General features: G+C 32.5%; 3 protein-coding genes across 3 annotated transcripts; 2 read left to right on the top strand and 1 right to left on the bottom strand.

Moving 5' to 3' along the window:
• The first annotated feature begins 191 nt into the window (after positions 1–191).
• On the top strand, positions 192–8,392 carry LOC119839877 (actin-related protein 2/3 complex subunit 2). Its single transcript, XM_038366298.1, has 9 exons — positions 192–385; positions 888–981; positions 1,158–1,257; positions 2,010–2,196; positions 3,065–3,200; positions 3,555–3,639; positions 5,287–5,387; positions 5,613–5,719; positions 6,220–8,392. The coding sequence occupies exons 1-9, from the start codon at positions 312–314 to the stop codon at positions 6,245–6,247; spliced, it is 912 nt and encodes a 303-aa protein (XP_038222226.1). The 5' UTR covers positions 192–311; the 3' UTR covers positions 6,248–8,392.
• LOC119839878 (transmembrane inner ear expressed protein) lies at positions 8,392–13,305 on the bottom strand. Its single transcript, XM_038366299.1, has 4 exons — positions 13,024–13,305; positions 11,880–12,032; positions 11,084–11,167; positions 8,392–8,782 (listed from the first exon to the last, which is right to left on the bottom strand). Exons 1-4 carry the CDS (start codon positions 13,145–13,147, stop codon positions 8,622–8,624), a joined length of 522 nt encoding a protein of 173 aa, XP_038222227.1. The 5' UTR covers positions 13,148–13,305; the 3' UTR covers positions 8,392–8,621.
• A 658-nt stretch (positions 13,306–13,963) lies between these two features.
• On the top strand, positions 13,964–21,275 carry LOC119839910 (UPF0047 protein YjbQ). The gene is made up of 4 exons (XM_038366347.1): positions 13,964–14,328; positions 14,492–14,628; positions 16,165–16,293; positions 16,761–21,275. The coding sequence occupies exons 1-4, from the start codon at positions 14,172–14,174 to the stop codon at positions 16,833–16,835; spliced, it is 498 nt and encodes a 165-aa protein (XP_038222275.1). The 5' UTR covers positions 13,964–14,171; the 3' UTR covers positions 16,836–21,275.
• The last annotated feature ends 202 nt before the right edge of the window (positions 21,276–21,477 follow it).

Below are 21,477 nucleotides of genomic sequence, written 5' to 3' on the forward strand. Positions count from 1 at the left end.
ATTAGAATAATTTGTAGTTAAATATGAAGATATAATAAATTTAAATAATCAGCTTAGTACTAGTCTTTGCTTACAAGAAATTTCCATTTAATATTTAATTATAATTCGAAAAAGACCGATTTTGCAAGAGTATAGTCTATGGTTATTTGACCGATATTTCATTCATTTGATGCTTCCTTTTCTTTCTCTGTCGTAGAGATATCTGTGTGCGGGCGGTCGTCATTTTAAAGATAATTCGTATGAATTATTAAATGAAGGTGCTATAAAGTGTTAATTTTATGAAAAAACTGTAGGTTATAAATTGTTAAATAATGATCTTGCTGGAGATCAATAATAGAATTATAGAAGAAACATTAACAGTTAAATATAAAAATGCACTGGCGCGGTGAGTACGTTACGCTTAGAAAGTTTACCTGTTTTTTACAATCATTATGTGCGGTATGTGTGTGGACAAGATTTAGCGTATTGTGAGGTATTTTATTAGATTTAACTGTGTCAAGTTATTAATGTAAGTAATTTTGTCCTGCCTATAACCCCTTTTCGGAAATAGTTGACAACTGTCAAATATTATCACACAGGGTGGGCCCACGTTGGCCACCGAATATGCAAAATTCGAATCGTTTCGGTATAGTACAGGACGTATTCATGGTTTATTTTTCCATAAATAAAGTTTCGATCATGACGCTAGTTGGTTTGTATCAGCGATGATGAGTCATATTGTTTGTAGGTATTGACGACAAGTGCGGAAATGTCCTATAAAATGTTTTTGAATACCCATCGAATTAAAGTATTCAATGTATGTGATATATGAGACAACAAAGTTGAATGTACAGCTAGCTTCCCTCCGCAATGTTGACCTGATGTTAATTATTAAATGTTTGTTCCAGTTTAAAGCCTGAGTCCATAGATGTGACCGTAGCAGATTTTGATGGAGTACTTTTTCATATATCCAATGTCAATGGAGATAAAACCAAAGTTAGGGTAGGTCATTGAACATTTAATTTAACAAAATTATAAAAAGTGTGGTGTATGCTGTTATCAGTATTGACTCATTTGAGCTGTGTGCAGTAAGCACATTCAGAATAATTTAATCGAATAACACATGATAATTGTTTATATAGTTTTATGATTATGATGGGTCTTATTAATTATTTCAGGTTAGTATATCGTTGAAGTTTTACAAGCAATTAGAGGAGCATGGAGCGGATGAACTGCTCAAAAGAGTGTATGGCCCCCTCCTCACTGAAACAGAGACAGGTGATTTTATGCTAATTAAAAAAAAATTGTTTGGTTGAAGTATGACTTTCTGAATTATACTGTAAATAGATAAGCTAAATTTAAACATGACCATTTTCCAAACATGCTAAATAACACTGCAGTTGTGAGATAAAGTTTATAAATTTGTTTATTAATCATTCTGTAAACATGAGAAATAAATACAAACAACTATTTGGTTTGGTTAAGTAACATATTGTGTATTGTTTATGGTAAACTGAGCATTAATTTGAGGAATTTAACAATGCAAAGTAACGAGAACCATAAGGAATTCGCATTACAATGACATGTTTATATGAATTGAGTGTTATGGTATCCAGTTGCTAATAAGAATTATTATATTGACACAATGTTGAAAGTATTTGATGTGTTTATCATTGGGATAGATTAGATTATTTTTGTAGGATTGTTTTTCAGTGATAAAAAAAAAGATAGGAATTTCAAAATGTAACTCTAATTACTATTGCATGAATAAAACATTTTCTCTATAATAAAAAAAAATTAAGTAAAAAAACTATTATGATAAAAATATTTATTTAGTTTATTAATTTGATAATTTCTGTGACAAAAAATATCCACAGAGAAGATTAATTTTTTAAATTAGACAAAATCTTTGATTATGATGCGGGGTTCAACCTGCCTGTGATCCCTCTATATGCTATAAAACCAAAAATTTCAGTATTTTGTGTTAAAAACAAGGAAACTTTTAAACTTATGATTTACATTGCCATTAGGTTACAATGTATCCGTCTTACTGGACATGGAGAACATTCCGGAGGACTGGGAGGCGATTGTCAAGAAGGTCGGCTTGTTGAAGAGGAACTGCTTTGCATCAGTGTTTGAGCGCTACTTCAGGTTGCAGGAGGATGGTGATGTCAGTCACAAGCGGGCCGTTATCAACTACCGACAGGATGAAACACTGTGAGTTTTTGATTGCTTCCTAAAATATTTTTCCAGGCATTTTTGTATAAATTTTATCAATTTGATAAAAGGCACATTGACATATTGTTTTTGATGATACTGAATAAAATATTTTTTATTTATTCCTATTTTGTATGTAACTTTAACAATATTTGAATTGTAATTGAAATATGTGTTGCATTCCATCCATTTATATTAGTCTGTACCTTCATTTATTTTATACCTACATTTTTCTAAAGTTATATTATCAAAAGAAAACATTTGTGTTTTCAATTAACCTTTAGAAAGCTGCATCTTTACTTAGAGATATAGGTACTACATATGTACCACAGGCGAAGTTGGGGTAGCCACTAGTATCATAATTATAATCCCATTCGTGATTTCTGATTGTTAAATCATTTATACAATTATAAATGACTGATAGTTGCATATGTGTGAAATATGGTAGTAATTAATACAGAGTTCCATACCAAATGCATTAAAATGAAATCACTTTTGAAATGAAATGTGAATAATTGTTGAATTGCTTAAAGACCTTAAGAATTAATTCATACAAATGTTTAAATCAAGTACATTATTTTTTATTGTCGTTTATAAATGTAATCATCTCTTGATCACATATCAACTTCTATAGCTTCATATAACTCAACTTATACAGATCTAATTAGATTAATTAGTACAATCGTAATCTGGATTAATTCTGACACTGTTTTTGTAAGTTCAGTTTGTAGATTTACTTACAATAACTAAATATTATTCTTCACTAAGTATGGATTATTTTCTTTTGTGATATCCTATGTTTAATGGATTATATAGACAAGTAAGCTTAAATAATAATATTACATGTATAAGTTATATTATCTTGCAGTTATGTAGAAGCACAAGAGGATCGGGTGACGGTGGTGTTTTCGACAGTGTTCCGTCATGAGGACGACATGGTCATCGGCAAGGTTTTCATGCAGGAACTCAAAGAGGGCAGAAGAGCTTCACATACCGCCCCACAGGTGTCGTAGACTTTGTTTTTAATACTTCATAAAGAGAGTTTAGTAGAAAATTTTGATGGTCCAAGAAATAAAGTTGTTAAAATTTACACAGTAATAAAAATTATAGTGACTTTTCTAAACTGTCTGGAAGATTTGTTGGCCATATAAATTAGTATGTATTATTAAATAAAATTGTTTCTCTAAAATTTTCATTTTATCATGTTGTTTTCATTGTAATTAGTTATGTAAGACAATTTTTTTTTTTTTTTTGCAATTATAAACAAACAAGACATATGTACTGAAACATTGTATTGGCACAATTAAGTTCTGTACATAAAAATTTGCAAAATTCTTTAAAAAGAAACTCCTTTTCAGGTTCTATTTTCACACAAAGAGCCACCGTTAGAGCTTGTAGACACAGATGCGAAAGTAGGAGAGAATATCAGCTATGTCACATTCGGTGAGTCTATACTATATCAAAGTATTTATTACATATCTTATAGAGTTATACTAGCTGTGACCCGCGGTTGAAACCGCGTAAGCGTGCTGCGTAACCGTATCCCGTAGGAATATCGGTATAAAAAGTGCCTATGTGTTATTTCAGTTGTCCAGCTATCTACGAAGCAAAATAGTATTATTATTCACCAATAGATGTCAGGTAAAAAAAACACGAATATGACATTATTTCAGTTGTCCAGCTATCTACTAAGCAAAATAGTATTATTATTCACCAATAGATGTCAGGAAAAAAAAACACGAATAAAACACGAATATGACATTTTCTAAAAAAAAATCCTAGCTAGATCGATTTATCGCCCCCGAAACCCCCTGTATACTAAATTTCATGAAAATCGTTGGAGCCGATTCCGAGATTCCAATTATATATATATATATATACATATATACAAGAATTGCTCGTTTAAAGGTATAAGATATGTAGTTATAATTTTATTGATATTAATGCAACTAAAAATAATTTTTTTACAGACTAAGTAGTCAAAATTATAAATTTATTAATATGTGTCCTTCTGTACATAAACAAACATTGTTTAAAATACAGAAGATGTAGGTTTATCGAGCATTATAATATAGTAATGTTCCAATACAGTATTATTATTATATTTTGATAATGTTATAATTTATTTCTGCATATTTAGCATTTTCCTGTATTTGCTAATAAATGGTTTGTGTGCATTTCAATTTTGTGGTCATTTATTTTTGTGGTTAAATTATTTATCAAATATTTGAATTAAATAACAACACATGACTTTTGAATAAAATACAGGAGAAATTTTATTTTATCTGAAAATTTACAAGAATTACCTGTTCCATGATCGAAAGAATTATTCTATGAGAAACAATCTGTTTCTATAATGACGTCATTCTCATTTTTATAATAATGTAATACTTTGTATGATGCTATATTTATTTATAGCCTTTGATGTTACGTCATTGTTTAAGTAATGAATTTAAAGCGTGTTGGCTCTGGCGTTATTTATTGGCGGCTTACGTATTTTTAGTACATCTAATATAATATAAGAAAATACTTTTGTTTGTTTGAATCAAACAGGCTCCGAAACTTCTTTATCGATTTAAAAAATGAGTTTTAAATTGTGAAAATAAAATACACTTAATTCACTAGCTCTGTTTTTATTAATTTTGAAGTTATTTTAATTACAACATTTACGACATGTTGTCCTGTCGTGATTTATGTAATTTAGTTAAATTCAAAGTAAAGCATGAACCATCAAGATGTAACGATACATAATATTAGATTTGGACAGCTGAATGCAAGATTATGCCCATTCTTTCTTTTCAACCGACTTCAATAAAAAGAAGAGGTCGAGTGCAAAAAAGGACAAAAAAATACAGTGTGTTGGTCACCTCATAGCTTTTTACAACCAGAGCCGGGAAAAACGATCATTTTAATCGTAACATAATATCTATAATATTAAATATTTAATATGCCAAGTATTGCAAAGCTACGCAAAATTAATATTGAATTATAATTGTATGTTTCATTGTAGATATATATCTAGTTGCAGTGGAGTAGAAGAAAATCAAAAAAATAAAATTCTAAATAATATAATAAAATGCAATTTTTCAGTGTTGTTCCCTCGACACACGTGCGAGGCGGCGCGCGACAACACCATAGACTTGCTGCACATGTTCCGAGACTATCTGCATTATCACATCAAGTGCTCTAAGGTGATTAACGATTTCTTATAAAGAGGAAAAATTTGTATATTTGTTTGTTTGTGATAGCTAAACTCAACAACTACTGAACCGATTTTTAAAAATTGTTTCACCATTAGTAGACTGCAACTTCGCTGAGTGACAAGGGCCATATATGTACCAAGGGCGAAGCCGGGGCGAACTGCTAGTTGTATTAATAAAATACATGTACACTGAGTGTCGCTGTGTTGCGCGCAGGTGTACGTGCACTCGCGCATGCGCGCCAAGGCGGGCGAGCTGCTCAAGGTGCTGAACCGCGCGCGCCCGCAGCCCGCCAACCGGCCCACCGAGCGGAAAACCATCTCGTGAGTATATATGTATACCAGCTGACCTGACAGACGCTGTTCTTACCATTTAGGGGTATGAAAAATGGATGTTGGCCGATTCTCAGATATACCCAATATGCACACAAAATTTCATAGGAATCGGTTCATCCGTTTCTGATGATTTGGTAACTGAAATTGTGACACGGGAATTTTATATATAAGATACCTCGTTGAAGCTTTGCTCAGCTCGGTGAGGCTACGGTGTTCCTTCAAAAATCCTTTATATTCACCCTTATCCATACTATAATACAATTAACGAGAAGTTGTTTGTTTGTTGTTAAATTTAAATCATTTTCGAATCCGCCTGAAGGACACAGAATAAATGTCATTAAAATCCGTCCAGTCATTTAGGGCGACATTTGTTTAAAACGCACAGATTATATATTCAGATCAACCATTAGATGACCCTCCGAAATCAGCTAGAGAATTAATTACGTAAATATAAGTGTAAAATAAAGTAAATAAAACGCTTGTTCCAGTGGCAGAACGTTCGTGAGGCGAGACTGATCGCGCGCCGCCGGCCGGCGGGCGCCGCACCGACCTGACGCGGTCATTCCCCTACATTCATATTGTGTTGTTGCAACATTGTTCAAACGTACCGTATTTATTTTATATTCCGTCTGTAAATTTTCATTTTAACGATCTCATGTTATCCATGTGGTGTTTTTTTATGAGCACGGATGATTTATCCGCTTTTGAGGTTTTATAATTGTTTCATTTGTTTTTTTTTTTAATGTCACATTAAATTTGTAAAATTTTTACACTTGAAATTTGTAATTTAGAAGCAATTTTATCAGTTAACATACCCCAGTTAGTACTACGTATTATTTTATGTACAAGAAGACATCAATGTTATAGGAATGAGCGCGTTATCAACAATATGACTCCACAATGTGCGTATTTCTTAATATTAAATGTATCGTGTACTCATTGAAAACTAAATACATACTACAAATCAGGTCACAAAGCTGTGAATAGAACACTTATTTATCCGTTGCAATACCATCAATTGCCAAATAATTATGCTCAATACTGGATGTATCATATTGGTTTGTGAGATGTGCACATTGTAACAAATATTTATTATCCTGTAAAGCCTAACCTAGTGATCAAAATGTTTCTGTAGACTTGTTAACAAAATTATTCTTTATGAGAGTTTATATTATATAGAGGTGGCACTGCGTTCGCGAATCGGGTTCCTAATTCTTATTGTATGTGTACAGTCAACGTCAAAAGTCAGTTGTTTTCCCCACTGCGGCCGGTGTACATCCGATTTAGAGTTTGACGTTGAGTGTACACGTTGACAAATGATAACGTTTATTACCAGTAGTGTCCATCCTGTGAGTTTGTTTAGCTTATGTAATTTTGTTGTAAGTGACGCAATCACCGATCCTCGTATAGGGTATATAATATATTATTATGTATTATAGCGTAGCCTATATAGTTTCGATTGCAATCTTGTAAAAATGTATATCGCCGGACGTCAGACAGGTATTGCACAAAGTCCCACGGATGATTCCTTAAAATTTTGTTTCGTGTGTATTAGTTACATATACATAGTTGCAATATACGAACAATAATAATTTTAATGAAATGAACTCGTTTACGTTTTAGGTAGGTCGCATTCAATTATTAACGTGTAAGTGAAAGTGTATAAATATCTCGATAGTTTGTTTCATAGACGAGTGACTTGGATCAATATGGCCTTATTTACCGAGAAACTTTTCGATGATTCCGATTTCTTGAAATCAGCTAGTGTCGCTAGATTAGGCCTCGGTACGTCGTACCGATGTTTAGAAGTGCAATTCGATGTTCCATTCGCATTTGTTTCGCGCTCTACTCGTTGAATTTTAATAAAATTTTATCACACAAATCGAACGTAGCGTCATAGATTCTGGACACATTTTTATATTAATTATGGTGATGTTTCGCACTGGAATATTTCAGGTTGCTCAATGACATCGTGTGTAATGTTCATTCAAATTTCTGAAACGTAGTTATTTAAAAGTTTCTACACGGCTGGGTTTTAGCAATGGTCACCTTTGTTTGTAATGAACACCATCCGCTTTACGTTCCGGCTTATCGAGTTTGAACAGCAATTACATATGAAAAACTAATATCCCACCTAACAGAGATGACTTCAACAGTAAATCTAGTTGTGTAGACCTTCTAGAAATAGGTGAAAATGTGTTTTGTGGTGTCAATGACGACTCATGGACTGAACGTTTAGGTTTAAATTATCGTCCGGGTGTCAAAGGATTGTATAAAACTAAGTCATATTTTAAACAAAACGCCGACAAATATGTAATATTAATATATCATGACAGATTGAACAGGCCCTGAGTGGAATGCGATGAGCGTGTAGAAACAATTTAAACTATTTAAAATAATATTATTATGTAGCTAACTTGAATTTTATGTAATTTTTTATTTGCAAGATGTATTATTTATGTATTATAATGTAAGTTAAATGTTGCTTTAAAGTTATCGCTTACAATTCGACTATTGTTTTTACTGTCAGTTTTATGCGAGATTATGTAAACTGCGGATACTAAAGTTATTTGTGAATATGTAATTAATCTTGTGATCTAAAATCCGTTTATACTGTATTTTTTATTTTCTAGATTAAACAAAACATCTTAATGCAGGAAATTTGTTTATTTATTACAAAATACAATAATTCTTAAATCAACAAAAACATTATGTTCTTAGTACTCTTTTTTTACTAAACTATCATATTATTATTATAAATTTCATCTTCTAAGAACGTTTCATTGTATAAATGCATACACTAACAATTCTTGCATAAATACATTAAAAGTTTAAATGCATCAATAGTACATAATATAGCAATCTCTAGTAAAATAAACGAAAAAGGTAATTAAAAGTCCATTTTAGCGGGTGCATTCGGCGACGTGGGCGACTTGGGTTGGCTCAGCTTGGACAAGTTGGCCACTTTGGTCGCGAACTTGACGAAGTTGAGTCCCCCAGAAGCTTGTGGCTCCGATTTGGGATCTGGCTGGAGTGAGGTTTCCAGGGAACCTGATGTGGAAAGAACATAAAATTAAAATATTATATTACGCAGTAGGTAATTAGATCTCAATCAATTTCAATCGAATGTCAGAAATATTGGATATTTTAAGCAAATTATTGAATCGCATTTATAATAATTGAACCCTATCTATGTACGTACTTATTTAACTGTACTATTTTTAATTTTTTCGCAACATAACTTAGAAGACCAACAGATATGTCCGAGTAATCCATGTGTAAATTAAAACAGAACATTAATGTAAGTATAGTATTTTATTATTCGTTAAAAATATACCACAATTTTTTTATGTGTTATATTTCAAAAATAGTAGTACAACATCGAATCGAATATATTAGAAATTAATCAAATATAAAATTATATACCGTAATTAAAACTGTAAGGAAAGTCATAAACAAAATATAAAATATTGTATTTTTTAAACCGATACAATCAAATAGTGAAAGCTAAATAGTCGTTAAATCCTACTTGAATTATAAACGCGAAAGTTCGTTAAATGGATGTATAGATGTTTATTGCGCTTTCACACAAAAACCTCTTGGGATCTGTATGAAATTTGGTACAGAGATAGAGATAGATTCATGCGAGTAAAGCAGAGGGTTCCAGCTAGTCTATACTAATATAATAAAGAGGAAACGTTTTTTTGTTTGTTTGTACCCCTAAGGCTCCGAAACTACTGGTCTGATATTGAAATTTGTTTCACCAAAAGAAAGATACATTATTCTCGAGTGCTATAGGATACCCAAAACCCCGGAAATGTACAACGGACGAAGCCGGGGCGAACAGCTAGTAGTAAATAAAGACGACATTGTTGACAGAGCGATCATTACCAAACCCTATTTACGACGCTTGTCAGTCGTAAAATAAATAATTGAACAAAGTTCTACACGTATAACACGACACTTGATACAACCAAATTAAGATGATATCAACTTTATATCACATTTTTAATGTGGAATTTGCGTAAATGTAGACGGAGAAATATTCTAACTACAAACCGTTAGGGTGCTACTATAAATTATGTGAGGTGATTTTTTAATTTTTTTTGTCGTGTCCACTAGGGGCCGTCCATTAATCAATTGACTTTTTTTCACCTTCCATAGTGATACATAGTGAGGTTTAAGACTACCTCCCACCTCCCTTCCTATATCACGTGTTTTTTCTAGTAACTACACAATTTCATAACTTATAAAATTTCATAACTCATAATCGCGCACTACGCAGAGATCTCTCTCAATCTACCGTATTTCAACTAAACAAGAATTCAGTATCCCGAAAAAATAAATACACATCATATATTATTACACCCCCCCCCCCCCCCCCCCCTCCTCTGTGATATTTCGTGATTTTATATATACCCCTCCCCCCTTTCGAACCTCACGTGATGAATGGACAGCCCCCTAGAAGACAAAAAATTCATTCTGGTGAACTTTACACACACATGCGTGTGCGTAAAGTTTCGATGACTTTCAATCCGGGACGGCCAATTTGTATAAAGTTATTGTTCTAAATGCCCTCTACCACAGAATAATAAGTACCTCTACAATGATTCCAGCCAAATGGTCTTTCCGAAATGTTAGTAGCAAGGGGGAGTGCACATGTACATTTTCTTTTGAACATCATTCGCGATGTTTATGTAAATCAAAGGTAAAGGTATATTTTTAATCGCTTCAAATAATGCATCGTCTACAATGAACCGACAAACTATCATATATTAGTATATAAAGCTGAAGAGTTTATTTGCTTCAACTCGTTAATATCAGGAACTACTGAGTCGATTTGAAATGAAATTTAATACAGAGATAATTTTAGACACTAGAATCGACATAGGATAGTCAATCAATCTATCCTTTGACTATGCGCGGTGGAAAGCTAGTCTTATCTATGTCTTCTCTTAGGCTTAGGAATATCTGTATTTGCAAATGATAGTGCATTTTATATTTGATAACTAGTAGTGCTTAATCTCACGCTAAACAGACCAGTATTTAAATCGGTTACCTACATAATTTGCTATACATTATGGTAGAATATTAGAAGAGTAGCTGGTAAATACATAGTTGATTTTAAGCACTCTCATAAAATCTTTATTCATCTCTTTTAAATAGGCATTTAGAACAAGAAAGCGATATGAATTACAAATAAAATAGGTACATGATAACATATAATATTATCTTATTCAACGTAATCAATATAATCCCTTTGATTCATTAGTTCTATATGGACGCAGCATTATTCCACGGAAGCAGTGCTATCGGGACTCTAACTTCAAAACTTTCTATGTAACAACTTACTTTGTTGTGGCGACACGATAGAACTAGGCTGAGATCCCTGCTTTTCCTCCATTGATTGGCTTTTCTCGTGCAACAGTTCCAACGCTAGTTAAAAATAAAACTGATTGCAATGACACGTTATCACAATGTTATCGGACGGTGCTATTTATTTTGCAAATCAGTAAATAGTTGCATTAGGAGATACGGAATTGTCGGGTTGTGTAAGACTCGCAGTTACGTATCTTTTTCATCAAATGGATAGAATATATAAAACAATACATGCTAGAATTTGATATATTTACAACTAAAGTATACTAACTTTTTAAAATGCGTAAAGGTATTATATACATTAAAATGTAAAGGCAATATGTACTTAATGTTCTAGGTAGAAAATTTTACTTAAAGAAAAAATTATATTAAGTATCTTGAAAAATCTGCATTTTAAGATGAAATCCTTGTAACTACGAGCGATGTGAAAATAGTGTATACCTAATGTTAACAGATTTAAGTCGGTTCGATTCCCGGATGTGGCAAGCGAATTTTTAGAAATTTTTGCATGCAGTTTTCTTATAAGAATTCTTTCAAATTTTAATACTTGCATAAGCGATGAATGTTGGTAAGTGTTAAATAAATTTAAAAGCCAGAATGTAAATCGTACCATCTTATATTGCTTCTACATAATTAAAAACAAAAAAAGTTAGCGGTATATTATGCATTATGCAGAAGCATCTACGGAATACGAGGATAAGTAACGAATATTATAATAACGGATAGGAGTCACAAACAAAATTGTTACTACGAAAATTATCTATTTCACCGTCTTTCAAAGAAATTGTATCCATCTTGGAGTCCTGTATGGTTTCAAGTTGTTGTCTGAACTTGCTGGTTATTTTGCGCCGCTTGTAATCGGCCTCTATTTGCTGTTTTGTGCGAGGTATGCGGAAACGGAAGCAGCAGCACACCATCACAACTTGAATGAAAACGTCAAAAATGATTAAAAAAAATAACTTGAAATATAAATTGTCAAGCGTTGATCGTACTGCAACTGTTCGCATAAAAAAGTAATTTATTCAAATTATCATAAGCTATGTTCACATTTAAGTGTAAAATTTCACCGGAATCCTTAAAGAACATCGCAAAAATCAATTTCAAATGTTTCTTTTAGTGTATGTGCGAAAAAGTTATTATTTTTTTTTTGCATTTGTTCTTATATTTTCAAGCTAGCTACTTAAGATTATTATGAGGTGTAATTTTAACGACTTCCATCTACTACGATGATTCCATCACTAATATTTGTATATAATATATAACAATGCAATTATAAACTAAAGTGCGCCTACCAGTAAACGTTCTCGTTTAGTTTATATAGGGCAGTAGGTTAACTTTGTTTTAGTATACCTACATTCTTTATAATAATATGCATACAATATAACACTGGGGGCACTTAATGTATATACCTATATATAATAAATAAGGTAGGTACTAACCTTATTTACTTGTAGCTTAAAAAATATTAACGTTACAAATAAATTGAAAAGGAACAGTGAGATTTCTATCAGTCTCTTCATGTTTTAATAAAAGCACGAGTTCTTTGTAATAACTCTCCAGATTAATTAAGTGTGATTTAGATACGACACAGACGGCTACTCTAAATTTTCAGCAGATATTTATCTTCCAAGTACAATGCTCTTAAATTTGACAGTCATTCTTTTTGCTATTTAATGTCGAAATATTAAGTAAACGTGTTGTTAGGAGGTACTTTTACAAAAATGTATATATTATTGTTATTGATATTTTTTTATCTCTAAGGAAACATTAAAATTCTTACGACCACTTTATTTTTAATAATATTATTAAATTTTTTTCGTAGACATCTATGAAATACTTAGATGTTGTTAGCAATATATGCACTATATAATTAATAATTACGTAGAAATGCGCGTGTTAAATATTTTACTTACTCAAAGTAGTCACGCCAGCCATACAGAGAAATATAATTTGCCATACTCTAAGCTCGCCAACTACACTTTTTTCAAGCCATTCCGGCTCCTCTGAATTTTTTATAACATCCATTATGGGATCCATTGTGATTGTATGTACGTAACTATGATGATTGCACTACAAAAGTTTGTTAAACAAACTAGGACAATACGACTGTCGTGCCCGCAAAATACTTTCTTTGAAATAAAAACTAATTGTTCCAATTCCATGCAGTGGTTAATAGCCGCACCTATTTTACGCTTATCCACCCTCGACACACCCAACTTCTTTATAAGTTTCACTAAAGTGGGTCAATAGTTTCAACCAGAAAAAATTATTCAAAATTAAAAATAAATTTAAAGGATTATTCAACATTGTAAACATATTGTATAGTATGTAATCTTGTAAATCATAATTTATAATTATATTTATGTGTCGAAAGGATTTCGAATATCTCGAGTACTGGGTACTAAAATTAAAATTCCCGCGTGATGTCATTTATGTTGCCATTAGTCGGTTATTAAAATGATTGACATTTTAGGTAGATTAAATTAAGGCATACCTATTAAGAAATTTTGTAATAATAAATTGTTTGAGTATTTAATTTTCACATTCATGTTATAAAAACAAATACCATGAGGCTGCATAATAAACTCAAATAGGTTTTTGCTATTACAAATGCGAGTGTGTGAATGCTTCAAACGTAATTGTCAAGATCTCGTTAGAATAGCATGTTTAACCAAAGGGATTTTTTCAGTTCTTATAAAAAGTTAGTTTTCATATTAACTATTGCATATATAAACAAAAACACGTGATCCGTATTAATTATCACGCGTGAGGATGCTAATCGTCAAGTTTCACGCAGCCTAAATGTCATATTCGATTTTCAGCAATGACAACACATACTCGATCGCTCTTCTCTTTCATTTGACGACTGTTTCACTTTCCCGCAGAAAATAGGGTGTCGAATCTGTCCTATAACCTCCGTTATATTTATTACTATTTAAAGATCAAAAATGTATCATTTATGATAATTGTGGTTTAATTTGTGTAAAGATTGTGCTAAGTGATGTTGTGTAATATCGTTTGTATTCTTGCGGTCACTCTGTAGCGTTTTTAAAAATTAAACATGGCCTCGAACCGAGGAATTCAGATCGGATCCGCGTGGTTCCAACGGAAACTGAATTTGAGGCCACAGCACAGGGGCGTACACTTGGTTACGGAAGAGATCCTTAAGCAGGTGCCTGAGTTGTCGCAGTTTGCCGTCGGTCTTTGCCATATTCAAAGTGAGTAGGAAGACACCACTGAAAGCCGATGCTGCATTCCCTCCCTCGTATTTTTCATGTCAATTGTTATTACTGCTATTTTATAAATAATACCATGGTGCATATACTGACCCTGTTGATTTTGGTGTTGAACATTTAACACATATACAAATAACGATTCCAGTTATGCATACTTCGGCAAGTCTTGCGTTAAACGAAAGTTGGGATCCAGACGTTAGAGATGATATGGAAATGATGCTCAACAAAATAGTGCCGGAGGGTCTTCCTTACCGCCACTCGTGCGAAGGTCCCGATGATATGGTGAGTCTCGTATAATATTCTCAAGTTTACACACGTCAAAGTAAAGTGTCATTTTGCAACTTCGAGTGCTTATATATTCATTATATTTTGAATTTGGAATATTTAATAAACAACTTTATAATTTTTGATGTTCTTTGACATTGCCAAGTTTTGGATGATTAAGTTTTTATAAACAAATAGAATTAATAGTTAGTTTAAAAATTAAAATTCTATAATTATTTAAATTATTACTGCATATATTGCGTATTTAATTTAATGTATAAATGAATATTAACTAGATCCTCTGACCTGTATTATTGTTTGTATTTCATTAGGTGTCTATCAAATAATCAATGCTAATTCACATTCAATTCAGGCATTCTATTCCAGGTAAAATCATAAAGAATTGTGAGTTTCTTTTTGAAACAAAAAAGTTATGTCAAATGCACCCTTGACCTTGAGTATGTTATCAGTGATAAGAGTTCTTATACAACAATATGACATGTTGCTTGTTATGCATTGCATACTATTTTTATGTAACTATATTTCATTTAACTTTAAGTTTACCAAATGTATAATAATCTCATAATTCTTTTAGGATTTATAATCTGTTGACCATGAAATGATAAGGTGTTTTTTCTTGTATAATTATTTATTAGTGACCAGTAGTTTCTCATATTGTTATTTTAAAATTAGTTCCAGGAATTCAATACATATAAATAACAAGTGAGATATATACCATCCCATTTTTTAAAATATATTAGTAATGTATGAGATGAGATATTTATTTCAATTATTAGTAAGCATCGGTTTAAGCAGTTAATTATCATCTAAAATAGTATAGTATATTTTAAATTTATGGGTAAGGCCAAATTTATATATTGAAAACATAATATTATTCCTCATGTTTTAAAGAAATAGATAAATTCATAAAGTAATTAACTAAAGTACATAAAATTAATCTTATTAAGTGGGTGGCATGTAGGTTAAAATTAAATTACATAAACAAATGTCTGAAATCAATTCAATAAGAAATTTGTTTATAATTACCTAATTTTCTTACCACTTAGCTTTGTAATTATCGGTTTTTACAGATTGATTTTAAAGGTAAATTCATTCTGAAACAATAATAAATAATATCATGGCTTCAATCAAATCAATTGATATAAGTTGTATGCATAGAATATTATATTTCTTTAGGTAAATTTAATTTTTAGTTTTATAGCACTGAAATGCTTTATAAATGAGAAATTTTGAAAGAATAGAAAAAATTCGATCATGAGGTGGGATTTGTACAGGGGTTTTTTGTCAAACCGTAGCCTATCTTTAGGTTATTTTGTATTATAGTTGATTTTAATTGAGGATACAGGAACATCTCTTAACTGGAACATAAACACAGCTTCAAGCGTTTGCCTTAAATATGATGTAGAGGGTATTTAAATAAAATGTAATTTAATGTACAAGTCCAATATATTTCTTTACTTCTTCTACAATTTATATCATTTTCTTTCAATTACACCAATATTCTCATGGATTAATAAACTTGTTTTCCCACAGCCTGCCCACGTCAAGGCATGTTTCCTGGGCTCGTCTCTTACTATCCCCATAACAGATGGCAAGTTAAACCTAGGAACGTGGCAAGGTGTGTGGCTCTGTGAACATAGAAATCACGCTGGAAGCCGAAAGGTTAGTATTGTGGATTTTATACAATATTTTTGTAATGATTACTTCTATTTGTTGGTCTTCTGGTTGTTGATATCAAATGTAGATTCCTATATACATATTATAGTTGGAATTAGTAAAAGTACCAAGCAAGTGAAGTTGCGGGCTCGAATACTCAGTGGGGTTATGGTGTAGTTATTTGCATTGCGAAAATAAATAAGCTGTTTTATAGTCTTTCATTTTGATTGTCCTTCTGGACTTCTTTAAAACGGATTTTTAGTTTCACATTGAGAAATCTTAGATTTACATAATATTGTAGTTAAAAATTACTAATATAACATTGTACAAACTTTTCATACCGGTAGAAACTTGATAATGTAACCAAAAGTTTTTATGTGAAATTTCCAAAGGTTATATAGGTATAAAATTTTCCAATGTGATGGGAATTCTGAATTAAAAATGTTAGAATCTGATGGGTGATTGTCACATAGGTAGTGGTAACACTGTCGGGGTGCCCGCGCGACTCGCCGCTGTCGCCCGTGTCGGCGGCGTCGTGCTCCAGTTAGGAGCGGGGGGGGGCCGCGACCCCCCACACGCAGTCCCACTCGCGGCCCTCCTCCAAGAGCACAAGGAGGTAAATCCCCCTTTTCTACGCGCGCCTTTGGATGGGATACTGTCCCGGGTGACTTGGGATCTCGCCTTACCGCGTTCAGTGACTTGACATTGTCGTTTTAAATTATTTTATTGGGATGTGAAGTGGTGCCTGCTTAAGTCGCATTTGAATTTGAAATTGTTATGGAATTTTTTTATGGTTATGTAATGTATTTTGACTATCCTTTGAATTTTTAAATTGATTTGTATATGTGTTTGCTTTTATTTTTTGTGTTTAATGTCGATAAGTAACGGTCTGATAGAACAACATACTATTTCATTTTTTCTTATTGTGAGGAACAACATCCTATAAAACAGTTTTCCTCTGATGTGTATGGATTTGTCACCTATTGTGTTGATAGTCCATTCTTGAAGCTTTGCTCTGAAGTCAAGTATTTCAACAGTCAAGTCCCATGAAGATTTTCAAGGCGGTGTCATTCATAATGACCGTTCCCAAAATTTTAAGATATCCATAATAGCTAGCATATAATGCACTGGCACCTGGTAGTTCTATCTATGGTAGTCCTTACCATCATGCAACCCACCAGCTTCTTTTGCTGTGCTATAAAAAATATTTTTTCTTATATTTCATCTCTAGTAAGAGTCTGTTAATGAACCGAAAATTTCCTCTATTTGCCTATTAACCTCTAGCCCTAATTCATAATGACATCCTCACCTTGCTTTACCCTGCAAAGAAGGGCAGCATTCCAGAATAATATATTACCCCTATATGTGACTTGTATCCTCGTTAGCTATCATTCTCCCAGTTATGCATTGCAGAATAAAAGTGAAAATGGAGCCAAGTAGTGTTTCTGCCTAAGATCACATTATCACTTGAATCAGAGTTAGCCATTATATTAACCACATTAGTCACCACTTTTATAGGATATTGTTTCTTTATAATTAATGTAGGATTTCTTATTGATTGTTGAATGCATTTGTTGCCATTTTAATTTTTAGTGTATTACTTTATCTGATTGGAGATGATGAAATTGCCAAATAATGAGATTTCTCATCCTTCCTAAAATTTCCACAAGATTGTGATCGTGTATTCAAATAATTTAAACGCAGTTTACCCAATAACTTGTGTCAAATGAATTGTTAATTATAATACGCAAGTGTAAAATAGCTTTCGAGAAATCCCACCGAATCGTTGCAAGTGCGACGGATTGTATTCCGTGTAAAGGCGCTTACTTAGACGTTAGTTCTTATTCTTATCTTCGAGCGACAATATGTACATAAGATTAATATTTTGTAAAGCTCTGCATGGCAGTTTGAACAGGGCCGGTACGGTAGGCTGCTTCAGAATTCATACACATTTCATACTTAGAAGTGGAACAGTCTTATTATTGATGTATAAACTCGGTTTCGTGAAGGTCAAACGTGTTAAACTTGTACAAAAGTAACCAAGTTTATATTAAATGAAATATGCAGACCCGAGTTCAGCCGCGCGTATTACTGCAGATGTACGACGAAATAAAAACCCTTTAATTTCTTTAAAGTTTCTATAGGAATTGAATTTTAATCGAGCACAATTCCGACTCTCGATCTCTGGTGAAGTGCCATGCAAAGCGGTAACCTATCGATGTTAAGTTCAGTGTAAACTGAATCCGTTGTAATTGTACATAATTATGTGCAACAATTTTAAAATTATACATAATTGTTGTTTTGTTATTGCGATGTGTCGATGTGTACATAAACACGCGTGGACGTGGACATTCCGCTTGTAGGTTCGGTTGACGTCAATGTGCTATCTACTTTTATCTATATTAACTATGTTTAGAGTACGAGTTTCGGGTGTATTTGTTTATATTATATGACTATTTTTCACTATTGCACTCGTTCAGATATTTTCAATGCTCACAGGGAGACACAATATTTTTATCATGTCACTATCTTAGAAGTTTTATATCGAATCGAACACTCATTTTGCAACACCAACTTCGTATGTAATCGCACCGGTTTATGGTCAGTCGACGTAAGCTAAGGGCTGAGTATAGGTTATATAGTTAGGTTCTTTGTACGTGTATGATAGCTATCTTCTTTCCCGACACTAGGTTAGGACTCGTAACGATTAGTACGTGAAACATGTCCATAGCTTTAAATGTGTCACATCCGTTGTATCAACGGCTCCTTCCCGGGATGACAATGAGCTACATTCGGTACCACTAGTTAGACGTAGTATATCATTACTCTTAAGATCATGTAAGTGCCTCGGATTTATGGGGTGGTTATAGTTCAGTTGCAGACGTGTGTGGGCTCCGTATCGGAGATTCGTTGGATTTGATTAGACTCGACTGAATGAACTCTGCTTCCTCACGATTCGCTCTTTTATTTCATTTGACATTGGCTTCTGCTACAATTTTGGTTGAAACGCGTTTGGGCGTCATATATTAAAGGCGTATGTGTATAGTTGTATGTCTTCCTATGTAAGTTCCAGCATAAGGTCGAGACTAGTATCTGAAGATGTATTTTATCTGGTATTCGGTATATGTGAACGGTATTAGGGTATTCGACACTCACCGACACAAGTTAGACTATTTGAAGTATATATATGGGCTTCGATTCGAAACCTTGGGCGGCATAGTGAAATATAGACAAATATATAGATTTTATGGAAGTATAGATGTATGGTTTTGTACGGATTGACGGTAGCTGGTAATTTTAAAGGACATTTTTCCGAATGCATTGGAGAACATACAGACGGCTTCGAGTGGGTTATGTTGCGTTCTTACGAATATAACTGTATTGCACAATCACACTGAAAACTTAGTTAGGAGTTTAAATTATAAATATTAGGATACAATTGCTTACCATAAGCGTCGCTGGCTGTGGAACAGCTAGCTCAAACGTTCTCGTTTATTTCAGTGGTTCAAAGGACGTTATATCATTATGGATTAATATTTTGGGCACATGTAGAATGGGAATCGGTACGGAAAAAGGTTTTACAATGATATTCTTTTTCTTTGTTGCTCATGGTGTTCAGAGGGTGATTTTCCTATGCGACTCGAGTATGGAATATACGCACAATCGATTGGGAGGGACTGTGGTCAGCTTGGGGCTGGTGTAGCGGTTTTTAATAAGGACTTCATTATGTTAATCGTTGAATCATGATTTCACATTCCTTAAATGTATTAATTTTCAAGAAATTCGGGCGTTTAAAATCATTTTCACCATAATTTTTTTAAGGAGATAATGCTACTCTCCATACATGGTGTTTCGTTCATCTATTTTTATTTTTGATATTATTGTTGTTTTTATTTATTTACTAAGATTAATTTGTTTTTTATTGTGTAAGCACAAGAGTTATTTCTACGGTTAGATTGTCGTAACGGTAGGTTTTGGGTGTAGCGTCGGGGATGGTTAAGTGCTTTCTTAATATCTGTAAATATTTTTTGCATTAATATAAAATAAAAATAAACATTTATCAATGTACATATAGTGTTTCACATGTATAAAACGTTCGAATGTATGAGTGTTAGATTTGCCACTGCCAGAAAATATGCCTCTTTGTAATACGACCTTTTAGTTATGGTTTGGCACTTTATTGTCAATTTCATGTGTTTTACATACGATTACATTGTAAATGGTAGATTTGTAACGACGCGACTGGTTCGCTTTAAAACCATGTAATTAGTTTACGCTTCTATTTGTTACGTTGTTATATTTAACATTCCTTTACATTTAGAAATGTTTTGTACGCCCCGGGGCGGTGTTTGTTTTGTATTAGCTTGTATTGTCCCGTCAGGCTGTTTTGCAACAACGAATTCCTTAGTCTACCCTAGTTATTTGATTGCTATAATCATGCTTTTAGGAATTGTCCAATGTTTGATATCAACCTATGTACAATCATCATTTTGCTATGTATTACATTATATCATTTTTAACCATTTTACTGTTAAGTGGAAATAATAATTTTGGACTTATATTAAAATATACGAAGATACGTCTAGTTAATAGTATGAAATATTCAATATAAACTATATTATTTGTATTTCTTGGAAGCGTTTTATAAATTTGATTAGAACACGAAATATTCAATAAGGGCACGAAATTTTTTTCTTGATATTATGTAATTATATAAGCAATTGTTTTAACTGTTATTGCACATAGGAAAATGAGGTTGTAATAGCGAAACACGATGAAAGACAAATAATTTGTGTGTATATTATTTAAGACGATAATGACGTTTATACCAATGCAATTGTACAGTGATTTCACCCTCATCAGTTGTATACAGTTGGTTTTTAAGCTCACATAAGTGACGAAATGTCACGATAAAACTTAATTGTAACATATAACTTGTACAATATAAATATTATAGATCCACAATTATGAAAGAGATTAAATATTTGCAAAAGTTACGTTGTGTTTTATTTGTTGTTTTTGTTTTATTTTTCTTTTAATATAGAGCTGGATAAACCTTTAGCTAGGTGGTGTCTTCAATGATACCGCTTTATTTAGAGTATACTCATTGGATTGGATCTTACTTATAGAAAAACATGAATGTAGAATGTAGGTGCAAATACGAGGGGCTTCACAATTGAAAGACGTATT

This window comes from Zerene cesonia, chromosome 5 (assembly GCF_012273895.1).
Source record: "Zerene cesonia ecotype Mississippi chromosome 5, Zerene_cesonia_1.1, whole genome shotgun sequence".
NCBI classification, from domain to species: Eukaryota; Metazoa; Arthropoda; class Insecta; order Lepidoptera; family Pieridae; genus Zerene; species Zerene cesonia.